This window comes from Cricetulus griseus, chromosome 2 (assembly GCF_003668045.3).
Source record: "Cricetulus griseus strain 17A/GY chromosome 2, alternate assembly CriGri-PICRH-1.0, whole genome shotgun sequence".
Classification (NCBI taxonomy): domain Eukaryota; kingdom Metazoa; phylum Chordata; class Mammalia; order Rodentia; family Cricetidae; genus Cricetulus; species Cricetulus griseus.
In genome coordinates, this window is record NC_048595.1 from 392,345,923 (window position 1) to 392,360,388 (window position 14,466).

Sequence of the window (14,466 nt, forward strand, 5' to 3'; positions counted from 1 at the left end):
CTTAGGACTTTTTAAAGCTCCCAAGTACCTTGTAAGTGCAGCTCACGTGAGACCTACCACTGTAGACCCCTCATTTAGTGATCCCATCTACCCCCAGCTGACACTTAGACTCCTGATTTGGCTGGCCTTTCCAGTACTCTAGGCACCCGCCCACAGACACACATCATCACTGACTGTCTTAGTTACTGTTCTATTGCTATGATAAAACACAACTTACCAAAGAATGTGTAGTTGGGCTTACTGTTTCAGTGGGTTAAGAGTCTATCATGGTGAGGCTCACATCTTGATTCCTCAAGTAGGAGGCAGAGACAGAGAGCTTACTGGAAATGGCCTGGGGTTTTGAAACCCAAAAGCTTGCCCCAGTGACACACTTCTAACAAGGCCACACCTCCTAATCCTCCCCAGATAGTTCCACCAACTAGGATCCAAGTATTCAAACATATGAGCCTGGGGCAGAGGTCATTCTCATTCACTGCACTACAGTGGCCCAGTGTCTTCCCTCGGGGATGTGTTCCTGTACTACACTGCTCAAGCCAGAAACCTGGCCTGCATTCTTGACCCCTTATAAGCCCCTTCATACAGCTGTGTTCATACTAGACTGCCTTCATGTGTCTCCCAACCTTTACTAAACTCCTAGCTCCTTTCAAGGCTCATAATGTCCTTTGTAACATGCCCTCCTGTAGGTCTGTCACTTGGCTGTCCCATTTTCCTCATCATAACCCTTCAGTCACAGCCAGAATGGAAAGCACCTGGTGCCCTGGCCTCCTTGATCTGTCATGGACAGCTCCCCTGAGGAAACTAAACTTTTCACCTGCCGCCTTCCTCCTTTACCTGATTATCTCAGCCATCCCAGGCCACCCACATGGTCCCCTCCTATGGAAGGCTGTCCCTGAAGTGTCTATTGTAGTGGTTCTCAACCTTACTAATGCTGTGACCCTTTAATATAGTACCTCACGTTGTGGTGACCCCCAACCATGAAATTATTCTCTTTACTATTTCATAACTGTGATTTTGCCACTGTTAAGAGTCATAATGTGAATACCTGATATGCAGGATATCTGACATGTGACCCCTGGGAGGGTCACAACACACAGGTTGAGAACTGATGGATGGTCCATTGGCCATTTCAGTTGTGTGTCTTGCTGTGTCCGAGGTGCCTGTCATTCTCATATATCTAGAAGTCTCCTTTTCTTGTTCTTGTTCTCAGCATTTAGTGGACACTTGAGTAATAATTGTGAATGGAAACATGATAATTTCAGAATCTTTAAGAAGGATTAAAGATAGTAGGACTAATTAAAAGAGCATAGGGAATTGACCTGGAAGCTATATCTTCAATTAACACTTAAACATTTTTAGCTTTTTTGAGTTTCAGATTATGAAAAATAATGATGCCTAATTTTTTCATATATTGTATTAGCATATTTAGAGGGCACTAAAGTAAGTGTTCCTTTCTATCCCTGTCTCAGAGGGAGGGAGGAGGAGGAGAAGAAATGAGGATGTGGGGAAGGGCCAAACCATGAACTGATTACTTGTGTATAAAGCTGGTGACGTGTGGGTTCCAAGCTTTGTGACTGACACACATACTTGCCTTCTGACCACCCACATTACCCACCCCAGACCATCGTGTTTCACAGTATTTGTAAATTACCAACATTTTTATTTAAAGAAAACATTTCCTGCCTTTTAAATGTTAGTTAAATCTATAAATACATTACGCTCATCACAAGAGTGGGAGTGGTAACTCCCAGTATGGCATTCTGACACCAGCCTCAAAGAGCCATGCTGTCCTCTTTTCTCTTGTCAGTTACGCTGTTTTTGGAGTTTTGGAAGCGGCGCCAGGCAGAGCTTGAGTACGAATGGGACACTGTTGAGCTACAGCAGGAAGAACAGGCCCGGCCAGAGTATGAAGCCCAGTGCAATCACGTGGTAATAAACGAGATCACTCAGGTATGTGTCTGTTCTTCTGTAATGTATACCTCCCTGCAGTTCCCAGTAAGGCCATGCAGTGCCCTCCCTGAAGTTCTCAGTAAGGTGATGTAAGTGCAGTGATCACCCAGCAGGTTCTCAGCAAGGTGATTTAGTGCAGTGTTTTCTCTGAAGTGGTTCACACCACAAGCCCTCATAGGGCTTGAACAGTGCAGATGCCTGAGCCCATCTTGGCATCTCTGAGATGCTGAGTATCTCAGATGTGTTCTGTAACTGCTTAGGACAGTATGTGTGGAGACCACTGTGGCCCCTCTCTTTCAATAATGGTAAAATGCATATATTTTAGAGAGAGAGATTGGCATAGTTATATAAGGTAAGGTGTGTTAGCATACAGATGTCTGAGGCGTCTTCCTTGCTGTCAGTTTGCATCCTGAGCTTGCTGTCCCTCTCTCTGGCGCTCAGTCACTGGCCTTCCTGGTTGGGAAGTCCACAAAAAACACTGTGACTCTTAATGTAAAGTCAGAAAGGGTTGAAGGAAGGGAACACATATTGAGGTCATACTATGTGCCAGCACTGTGTGAGGCATTTGTCACTGGAAGAGTATATTGGCTTCAACTACAGCTGCAAAAAAGAAGAAATAACATTACACATCTCCCTGTTCATCCCCAAACCTCCAAGAGATGATTTCTGAGTCTTTCACAGTATTTCTGTCAACACAGGGAATTCAGAGCCACCCTTAGTCTCCAGTGTGGGAACAGAGTTTTGAATGGGAGTAGCTCCTGGAAGGAAAATTCTTTTACCAAGTGTCTGAGGAAATGTCCCTAACTGTAGGGTTCTAAATCAACCCCCCAGATTTTCAGAATGTCAGTGCTAGAAGATTGGGAGTACTTGAGCATCCTTATTTTATGAATAGCATAGCAGATGGCATTTGTCTCTTGGGATACAGGCAACCCCCATTCTGAATAGTGACTGTTATTTGCTGGAGAGGACAGGGCAGTGCCTACGAGTGGATCCCTGGTTTAGAGAGGAGACATTTCTGACATTGCAGATATGACAGCAGCTTATGGACTGGGTGAACCTGGATCTGTGCCTCAGTTTCCTTATCTATAAAATGGAAGTGATAGAATGTTTCCACGTCACTATAATGAGCATTGATGGAGTTTGTGTGTAAAACTCAGAGTGAGTGCCAGCCAAGTTCACACCTGGTGTTACACTCTGGCTGTTCTTCCAGGTAAATTAGGAGTCGTCTTGTTTTTGTCTCTTGATAAACATAAGATGGAAACGCTGCAAAAATTCGTTGTTACACTATGTTAACATGTAAAGCCTTGGTATGCTGAGAGCACATACCAAGCCAGTTCAGGGCCCTGAATTCAATACCCAACACCAATATATAAATAAACAAACAAACAAATGCTGCACTTGGCATAGTGTCTGAGATTATTAATGGCATATCTATAAATGAGAACAGTATGCTTGCAAACTTGGGTTTTGTTTGTTTTCAGTTAAGTATAAGACCTGTTGACACAGAGATATGAACAGTTTTATTGGCGCTGCCCCCTTGACCAGTCATTTTTCTCCATCAGGAGGAGGAGCGCATCCCGTTTACTACCTGTGGAAAGTGTATCCGGATCACGCTGTGTGCAAGTGCTGTCTTATTTTGGGTAAGAAACTGCCACAAGCTTACGTTTAATTAATTTTTTATTGAGTGACAATTTTTTTTAGTATCTCATTTAAAATATCAAGGAAAGTGCAAGCCAGATGCCTATGTGGTTGCTACATGGTGTCATCGAGAGAGATGGCTAAGTGATCCCTGGCCACCACATGGAATATTGCCAGGTCGGGAACACCTTCCTGTCCATTGTAGCTTTTCTGTTCCTTCTACCTCATTCCTGCCATCAGGTAAGGATTTCCAGCTGCTGCTGAAGAAACCAAGTATGGAGGCAGTAAGAACTCTTTGAAATTGCAACAGCAACAACTAAAATTAAAAAATGTAGGAATTTCCATAACAAAAAGATATGCCAAAGAAGGCAGCATAAAAACTAAAGGAAAAGAAGTTTTAAAAACTGATTTTAGGTGAGGAAGGAAAAAAAATAAAAAACATTGCTAAAAGATACTATTAATACAATTTAGTGAGAGCTTTGTTTGGCTTAGGAAAAAAACAGATTAAAGAAGGGGACGTGACAGCCAGATCCAAGCTCTGTCTCATGATTTAATGCATAAGAAAGGAAGATTATAGATCCAGACTGAGTCAATGAGCAGTGGGAATGCTTGCTAGCTGTTGGGGTGGGAAAGGTCAGGTCATGCTTTGAACCACATGCTATAATAAATTCCAAAATACTTTCTAAACTGTAAGCCATAAACTAGAAATAAATCTGAGTGAATGCAGTCTGTAGGTCTAAAATGACCTTCTAAACTTCCGTAGCAGTGGAAGACATTTCAGAGAAAAGTAAAGATTTTGACACACTGAATTTAAATGAAATACCAGAAGAAATACAAACACACAGAGAAATGAAAGGACTGATACCTTTAGGGTGGAGCCCCAGACAGCTGTGAGACAGCTACAGGAGCTCAGCAGCAGGTGACATCATACATATGTGTGCACCAACCAAGACAAACACAGTGGCCCATCTGGAAAAACATCCTGACCCTGGGAGGATGGGTGCACACAATGAGATTCTCTTTTCTACCTCCTAGGAGATGCCATGTTAAGGTGACAGGTTGCAATGTCAGCCTCTCCCACTGGGACAGCTGATTTTGTTTCTCCATCTTTCCTAGAAAGCAGGTTGACCGTGTATATTAAGATACACTCAGAAAGATTTATATATGCTAGCTTCGTTTACTTTTTAGAAACTGTGAAACAAGAACTGTATCAAAGTCCAGAGTGGCTGCTCTGATCTGTAATCCTAGTATTCACAGAGTTAAGGCAGAACAGTTTCAAGTCAGCCTGGGCCATGTAGCAAGATTGTGTATCATTAAGGGTAAGGTGTTACAGAGAGGCAAGATTTCTTCACACATGTTATCTCATTTTATAACACATGTGTACACACCAAGGCCTATGCACACATGAACACCACAGGTAGAAATGTCCTTACCCCTTCAAACATAGCCAGACAATGGAATATTGTACATCCTTGCAAAGTATGCTCATGAAATATCCCACGATGTGTGAAAAATTCTTTATGATGAGTTAAAGGGAAAGATTATGCAAATAAGGCATAGTTCTGAAAGAATTTTGCTTTTATTTTAATAGTGAGTGATCTTATCTATTTTTCTTTATATTACTTCTTTATAATTAAAAGTTTTTTTAATTGTAGGCAATAAAGCCAATTTCCATTTGGAGTGCTTGATAATGAATTTTGACAAGGGCTAGTGACTGTACCCTAGGTAGCATCCAGTAGACACCCAGTAGGCTGAGAATTTAGAAGAGGTTGCTCCTACAGAGCAAAGCCAGGCTTTTCTCCTAGATGGTGAAGGCTCTATGTCTGTCCACCACAGGGCACTTTCAGTGAGCATGCCCTACAGTTTGATCTGAAAACTGTCAAAATTAGAATCAGAAAAATGTAACCCCGAAGGGAGAAAGTGCCCTGCTTTGAGCAGATGCCTGGAGAGTTGCAGAGGCCTTCCAGGATTGTAGCTGGCCTGAGATATACCAGAGCCTTACCCAAGCCACGGGGGAGGCTGGGACACCAGGCTCTGTGTCTTTGAATCTTGTGACTCCCCTGCTTTCCCTTCCTGTCAGCTCACTCTAGAACAAATCTTTACTCTTTCAGACTGTATTTCTTCCTTCTAACACTGCCTGCAGTTCCTACTACTTGTGAGAATTCAATAGTGAAAGGGTGTTAAGGTTGGCAGTAAGCGCCAAAAGGGTGCTCTGGTGATGAATAATTAGAAAAGTGATTGTGGGGATGATTATTAGAGAGATTTAAATGGCCTGTTTGTATTATGCAGGGGAGGAAGACACTGCATTTTTCCAGTTTTTCTCAGCCTTAGCTAATTTACACGTACACACGCACACACACACGTGTACACACACACACACACATTCCTTTTCACTTCACAAGACTTAACTGTGAAGGAGAGGAGATAATGAGCGAGATTACGGGGAAACACAAAGCCTTCTCTATACGCAGATTGCACAGCAAGGAAGAAAATGTCCTTTTAACACTTTGGTTGCCATCAACACAGCTACTACTACCCAGTGCTTTTCCTAGGCCTGGATGTTGTACTCTCCCTGTAGTATTTTGTCCACTACATGGAAGAGTGAAGCCTGGGGTAGCAGGTACAAGGTTCCACAGCCAGAGCTGTGGCTTCACATGCAGGAAGTCTGTAGCTCATCCCTGTATGTTTCTCTGCAGATGTTGACATGTGCTGTGCCTTGCTTGATGCTAGACTTCCTGTTCTCTGTAGCTTCTCCCCGGCTCTCATCATGAGCAATCAGACAGAGCCCATGGTTCTGAAGTTTGTCCAAGAAACATGATATAGGGGAAAATTTAAAGTGGTCTCTCCGATAGTATCTAAATCAGCAGTTCTCAACCTTCTAATGCTGCAGCCTTTTAATACAGTTCCTCATGTTGGGGTGACCCCCAATTACTGAAATTATTTTGTTGCTACTTCATAACTAGAATTTTGCTACCGTTATGAATTGTGATGTAAATATGTGACATAAATATTGAATATACCTGATAGCCTTAGGCAACCAATGTGAAAGGGTCATTTAACCCTGAAAGGGGTCAAGACCCACAGTTGGGTCTGTAGCATGTAGTTAATGCTGACCAGAGAGAGAAAACTGAGAAAGTAAAACCTTGCCATGTACAGGCTGTGCAGCACGCCACCAGTGGCCCTGGGAAATAGGAGTCAGAAATGCCTACAGCAGAACTTGTGGGGCTATGGGTGTGAATGATTGAGAGTGTGAACGATGGCTCAGGAGTGTGAAAAGTTTGAACCCAAGTGTGAAAAGCATGAGCTCTAAAAGCATAGGCTCGCTGCTAATACCAAGAGCCCAGAACCTTGGCCCGCGCTCCAGTTAGACCCTGCTACTACCATGGTAAAGGCAAGTCAGCCCATGCTGACTCTTTGTAAATAACTCTCTGGTAGAAGGAATGGTTCTCCTTGGAGTAAAACTGAAGAAGCCCCGGATGAGTCCACACCTGAACCATTGAGTATTGTACAAGGGACGTTATCATTGCTTCTGTGATGATGAACACTCCTTCCACCTAGGATGTCACCGCCACTTTTGTGCTGTCTGAAGATACTTCTAACATAGACTTTCTATTTTGGCACTCTTAGTTTTATGGGACAATTGTATAGAATATGTAGTAAGGGGTACCACATCTCCTCTTGCCTGGCACAGTATGACCGTCAACAGTATCCCACTATGGTGGATGTTCCCTCTTTGGATCCCATGTTTCTTCCCATCCTGCCCCATTCTCCAGCTGTTCCCTGGCACTTCTGTGAGATGTGCTGCCCCTTGTTTGTCTAATCACCGAGCCCGTCTCTGTGATGGTCTGACTCTCGCTGAGGCTCACACTGCCGATGCTGGTGCTTTCAGATCCTGCTCATCATCGCGTCTGTGATCGGCATCATCGTCTACAGGCTGTCGGTGTTCATTGTGTTCTCTACAACCCTCCCCAAGAACCCCAATGGGACCGACCCAATCCAGAAATACCTGACACCACAGATGGCCACATCCATCACAGCTTCTATCATCAGCTTCATCATCATCATGATCCTGAACACTATCTATGAGAAGGTGGCCATCATGATCACCAACTTTGGTGAGGTCCTGCCCGGCTCGAATGATTTCCAAGAGATTTAGAGAACCGTTAGCTATCTTCATTCCTGGAGGTTAAGATTGTTAGGAAATCTTGAGTGCAAACATATTTTCTCTAGCCCATATGGGAAGTATGTTGTGTGCATCTTTGTATTAGAAGAAGGGACACAGCAGAGACAATGGTGGGAATGTCCAGGTTCTGTAAACACATGGGCAGAAGAATAAGCTCCATTACATTAGATCATGTGTTCCCATGCTAAACGTAAATAGTCTCTATTGCAAATAAGTGGAACAGGGTCACAGCTCCAGTGACAAATGCACCCCTCAAAGAGAGGACAAGCTGCCATATGGGTGTGCGTCATCCCCCATACTGTCCATGTGAGTACAGTTCTCAGCAGCTCTGCCTGATGCAGTGCATGTTGCTTCTGGCTGGCTTGCATCCCAAGCAGCTGCTTCATGACTTGAGTTAGGGACTTCCCGCTCCCAGCGTGCATCCACTCGAAGAATGACAGGCACACTGGCTGAGATTCGTAGTTAGGAGGACAACCATTTGTGCTTCCCAGATGCCTCCAGCCAGTTGCTCCTGTTCCACTGTTTCCAAGAGATCTTACAATTCCAGGGGACAAAGAGGTGCCTTTACTTGGCAGGTCACAGCTAATTTTCTAAGGGGTTGGGCATGTTGCTCAGTGACAACATGGATTTGATCCCTAGCACCAGAACAAAAATAACTCTGGGTTTTTTTTTTTTTTTTGAACAAAGCTGTTCCATTTGCCTATAAAAGCATTTTTAAACTTTAAGGAGTAGTTAAAAAGAGTGTGTGTTGCTTGCCATAGAGGATATTGTGTTTATATGGGATGAGAACTCATAACAATGTGTAAACTCAGAATTAACACAGTGGCTATATTAAGAAGTAGAAAGCAGATTAAACTGGAGTAGTGTGAATTGTATTCCTTTCGGCGTGTCATCTCAGAAATCTAAGCCTTTGATTAGGGTCTCAGCTGTTTGGGATCTCAGCATCTTTCTTGTTGTTTTAACCGCAGAACTCCCAAGGACCCAGACTGACTATGAGAACAGCCTGACCATGAAGATGTTCTTGTTCCAATTCGTCAACTACTACTCCTCGTGTTTCTACATTGCGTTCTTTAAGGGCAAATTTGTCGGCTATCCAGGGGACCCAGTGTATTGGCTGGGCAAGTACAGAAACGAAGAGGTGCGAAAACACAATGGCATTACTCTCTTGACAGTTGAAGCTGCTGCTTGCTTTCTCTCAGCTGCCCAACGAAAGTGACTTCCTCGTGCATTTCTGAGCTATTTTTAGCCTAAGAGAACAAACAGAGATATTAATGCAGTGCTCCTTTGCATGTTATACACCTGAAATCTAAATGTTGTTTCCTTTGTAACATGCCAGTGTGACCCGGGTGGCTGTCTTCTTGAACTGACTACACAGCTGACAATCATCATGGGAGGAAAGGCGATCTGGAATAACATACAAGAAGTGTTGTTCCCGTGAGTACTAGATCTGCAGTCCTGGGTGTCAGGATGGATGACCTGTCAGCCCACCCACTGAAAACAATTGCCCACATAGCCATACACGTACCTCTAAAGCAGACTAGAATCCATTGAAACTAAAGGCCTCTCAACAAGAAGGTCTAACCAGTGGTTTATATGTGTTTAATGATCATATACAGAGGCCCAGCAGATGGCTGGGTTGTAATGTGTTTCCTGTGTGAGCCAGGCATTGTTGTACATGCCTGTAAGTTCCTCGATAGGGATGTAAAGACATGAGGATCCCTGGAGCTCACCGGCCAGCAAGTTGAGCATAGCTGAATTGGGGAAGCTGTGGGATCAATGATAGACCATGCCTGAAAAAGGCTGGTGAAGACTAATTGAGGAAGACACCTATTGTCAACCCCTGGAGTTCACATGTTCCTGCACACATGTGTGCACACACAAGCACAGATAGTAGTTCTCCAAGACCACCTGCTGTAGCTCTTAGGCTGTCACTGGTGGCTGACTCAGCAGAGGTGTCTGAGAAAGGGCCCATGTTAGAGCTGTGCACTACATATTGCCACACATTCAAACAGTATCCCCCACCCTTGTGCATCTAGAAGCCATTGACAGTAATGTGTTACGTGCCCAATATATGCCAGTCTCTACAGCAAGTGCTATGTTTTCATGTATATGTTGATGTGCATATGTATACATTTATATAGCTTAATTCTGTAGATATTCCTTTAATCTTCCTTTTGCTAATGAAGATGTGTAGATGAAAGAGATTAAATAGTTTACCCAAGATCACACTGGCAGTGAGAGGTTAGCATGGGTTTCAACTCCAGGATCTCATGACTCCAGACTCAGTGTTGTCAAGAATAGATGTCTCTTGTGATTCCCAAGGCATCAGGAACAGTTACCAACAGGGTTTTGAATGGTTTCCCTAAGGGGAAAAAAAAAAATGAGAACAGAAGCAGGGGCCAGTTGCTCTCCAGTCAGGTAGCAAGGGTCCTATTGTGGGATCTGTCAACAACCCAGTACCATCTGCATTTCTTGAAAACAGAACACTTGATATAGAAATTTTCTGTTGCAATTTAACAGATTATTACAAAGTCAATGGGTTAAAATAAGATTCGAAGTCTCCCAGTCCTGGAGGTCAGATGTCAAACATGGGTCTTACTGAGCTAACACCAGGGCCTTTGCAGAACGTCTTGGGTGAATCAGCCTTTGCCTTTTCTGGTCTCTCGGCCACTCAGATAGACCCTTGCCTTGGGATGCTGCCTGTCATGCTTCTGCCTGCTCTGTGGTTCTCATCCCTCCCAACATCATCCAGGATCATCACCTGTCCTACACCCAATGTTTGCATAGGATCCAACGCTCTTCAGACCTTCTGGAGATAGACAGGGATCCTCCTTGGGACATTGTTCTGACCACACCCTTACTTTTTCAAAGTACTTTCTGGTTTCCAGTTTTGCTTTCATGAAACTTCCGATTCCCCTTTCTATAACTTTACCTCCTCTGTGAACCCTTTCCTGTTCCATGTCAACACCAATGCAGACTGTCACCTCGCCTTAAAGGCCTCTTGAGCCACTCACTCAAGCATGAAGGTAAACCTAGAATTTGCATTTTGAAATTAAAGTCCTTCCTTTGTATAGTCTTTTACCCCACTTGGCAGTGGGATAGATTTCTTTGAAGGTCACCATCTGGTTTAGGCTGAAGCTTCCTGCATCTTCCACTGTGTTCCCCGACCACATATAGTTTTGTCTCTCTCTGCCCTGAATCTTTGACTCATTCCTGCATTGCCAGGTTTCTGGTCATTCTCTCTGGAACAGTTAGCTGCCTGGGTTTCAGTTTATCCACATCTCTTGGGCTTCTTCCTCTCCAGTGGGAACTGTCAAGACCCTTCTCCCAGCAAAGACAACACTCCCATCCCAGGAAATCGTTCCAGCTTTAGCTATGAGATAACTGTAATCCTGCTGCACAGAAAACAACCCTTCCTTTCATCAAGTTCATATCCGTGTTTTTCCAGATAAGTAAAAGTAGGTCATGGGCAAATCATGCCGTTTCAATATGAAAATGGATTTTTAAGAAAACACTTAACTCATTCTTGTACGACTAAAGCGGCATTTCCTGAGCCAAGTAGATTATTTAACACTGAATTTTTTTTGATAAGTAACTGCTTGACAGTGAGCTACTTTCTGCGGTTTTAAAAGTTAACAGGGAGGGTGTATTTCCTAAATCAATTCTGAAGAATTTTGACTTCAAGTAAGCTTATTGTTAACAAGTACAGAGATTTCCATTCTGGCTGAAGATAATGATGTCATGTTTTTAATTCCCTTTCCCTGGCTTGAAACCTGAGAATGCCAAGTCTCAGAGTAGTATCCCTGGGGCTGTGCTGCTCTGTGTGGGCCAGTTCCTTAGTTCCACACAGAATCTAGTACAGTGGTGTGCCCCTTGCCCCTACCTCCCAGAACCTCACTCCCCTGAAGTGTATTGGCACCAGGGAAGAGCCATCACAGCTTCCATATGAAGTCACTATGTCAAAGGAACGCAGGAAAGGGTATTTGATCAAAATTTCTGAGAATTGGTCATTTCAGATCCACACCCTTCATTTGGCTCGGCTTCCTAGACTGAGCTTAGCTCATACCTAGACTGGTCCCAGGTACAGTGCAGGTATTGGGCATGAGCCCTGGAGTGATTGTCTCATTGACCTCAAATGTAATCATCAATGATTGATACAGTGTTTTGCTGGACCCAGAGAATGTCAACCCTAAGGTCATCCCAGCACTGATAGTCAAGGCATTCTAGGGATTTTTTTTCTTCACAAAGGACGGTATTAACATTAAAGAAAATAATGAAAACCCTAGGACACCTGGAATATTAATGTCTGTATTTAGCCAGGAGATGGCGGTGACCTATTTTTTTCCTATATGTATCTTTTCTTTTCAAGATGACCATGCACTTACATAGCCAGAGAAGGGACTGTTGTAGAAAATACCTGCCTTCAAGAGAGGCTGTGGTGAGGCCTTGATAGCCACACTCACCCTTCACAAGAACATTGACTGTAAAATAGTCACCAAGGGATGTGGGTGGGTGGGATGTACCTAAATGGAAATGGCATCTGGCTCTATCTAGTTTGATAAAAGGCCAAGAGAAAATGAGATATAAAAATACTATCACAACTTAGTGAAGGGAAATTTAGTAGTATTTTTTGTTTATGTTATGGTAAATTTGTACAGAAATTCCTTTGTAACCCCGGCATCTAGGCTTGGCCAGAGAGGAAAAGGCTCTCTGGTGGGTTTTGTTTTGTTTTTTTAAAGATCTGTGGTAATTCTCATGTGTAGTCAAGGTTGGATCTGACGCCAGAATCACAGCCCAGTTTTTTGTTGTTATTGTTTGTTTGGTCTATTTGTTTTTGTTTAAAAACAAAAACAATGACGACAGAAAACTCAAAAAGACTCAGGGCAAAGATGGATGTATTTCTATTAAACTTGAGTGATTCAACTCAGAAAACAGAGCAAGAGGTTTGGAGTCTCTAGTTCCTAAAGCCAGGCCAAGAGTTGTCTGCTGTGGTCTACAGTGTGTGGGAAGACAGCATGGTAGGAGGGAAGTATCTGCTGAGTAAGATGGATACCGGGACAGAGGTGGGTTGGAAGCCCCAGAAGAAAATGCCTGCTTTTTCTAGGGCTCAGACAGTGTTCAGAAGTGGCTGGGGAGTGGGAGACAGAGCAAAAGATAAATAAATAAAAAAGTAAACCAGTGGAAGCCAACCCCAAATTTGTCATAGTTTGGTGTCATGAAGGCTTGTGAGGTGTGGTCCTTGGGTACCACCTGTATTAAGGGCTCCTAGAATGGCTACAGCACTGCAGATTCCAGAACATTCTCAGATCTTTGGGTCGACATAGAGGAAGCTTTGCTGTCTACAAATACTCCATACCTTGAAACCAGTGATCCACTATCATAGTTCCATCTTCAGTGGCCTCTGTTGGCTTGCATTGGTCAGCAGGAGTCCTGTGAGTGTGAGGAAATGTACTGGCCCTTTTCACCTGTCTCAAATTCCATTAGTCCTGGCATCAGCCCTGGCCAATGTACAGCAGCACATTTTAACTTTACCAAAGTAGCTAGGAAGCAGGAGTGTGTGGGTTCAGATTCAAGGGTTTCCGAGTCTGAGTTCCTCTATTTGCCCAGCCTCCCACAGAGGAAGTAGGAACAGATGGGGAAGCCAGGGCTATGTTCTGTGGAAGAGCATCTGCCCTGAGTAAGCCTTACCAGTGGTTCAGGAAGGCTGAAGAGAGACCAACAGCAGGAAGAAGCCCAGCATAGCAAGTCAACTCTTATCAGCCTCAAATCTTAAGCACTTGGTGCCCTAGAGGAACTGGTGAGGACCTTTACCATTTTCTTGTACTATTTATCTTTACAGTCCCATTATGAGTCTTCAGTGTCAGAATTTCAGACACACATAAACCTGTGTCTAACTCACCAAAGTGAGGACTTGAAGCCAGGTGTTACTTGACGGGGTGGCACTTCTTTGTCGCAGGTGCATGGCGAGGTCTGTTGCCATCTCAGGTCTGTTTTCAAGGCAGATTGCCCTGAAACGGGTGGAGGTATCAGGGACACGAGAAGCACGATGTTCCAAAAGAGAAAACAGGATGCTGGATGGGAGCAGTATGAGTGGTGTGCAGGGGCTGGCTCTACACCTGATCTAAAGGATACACATCTCTTCTGTTGTCCTGAGGTTGTTTGGTTCAAGGTAGAGACTGAGACCTAGTTTATAACTTTTGTGCTTAGTGTTCCACAGTAGCCACTCCTTCCCTAAGAACATGGAAATCCTCACTCTTAGATCCTACCCTAGTGCTCTAGCCTAGGCATCACAAGAGCATCTATGTTGTGCTGTCTGTCAAAGGCAGGTCTGCTCCTACCTCAGGCTGTCTGTAGCCACTAGTCCCAGCCTGGATGTTCTAGCCCTGCTGCTCAGCTCTCTCTGACTCCTTCATAGGCTCACATTTAATGTCACAAGATGAGCATCCCCAGTTCTCCCTGCAGTGTTCCAAACGGAACTTGTCTACAGCAGGTATCACCAGCTTGCATCGCTATCTTCATTTGGCTTATTTTCACTGGTAATTCTCATGTTGAACAAAAATGTTTTTAATGATTAGAAGGAAAAAATGGAAAACTGAAGACATTTAGCATGCAAAGGATAAACTAATTTCTTGGGAGGATTTCCCATTCAGCAAGAAGAGACAGCAAGAAGTGCTTCATGATGTGGGTCTGACAATATT

At 43.8% G+C, this 14,466-nt stretch overlaps 1 protein-coding gene across 3 annotated transcripts in view; it reads left to right on the forward strand.

The window, feature by feature from the left end:
- The window catches only part of Ano6 (anoctamin 6), a 170,541-nt gene that overhangs the window by 136,586 nt on the left and 19,489 nt on the right, over positions 1–14,466 (forward strand). For all 3 annotated transcript variants that reach the window (XM_027396379.2, XM_027396380.2, XM_035440838.1), the window contains 5 exons: positions 1,805–1,947; positions 3,510–3,587; positions 7,475–7,700; positions 8,737–8,906; positions 9,105–9,202. In XM_027396379.2, coding sequence (XP_027252180.1) covers positions 1,805–1,947; positions 3,510–3,587; positions 7,475–7,700; positions 8,737–8,906; positions 9,105–9,202 — 715 coding nt within the window. The remainder of the gene's footprint in view (positions 1–1,804; positions 1,948–3,509; positions 3,588–7,474; positions 7,701–8,736; positions 8,907–9,104; positions 9,203–14,466) is intronic.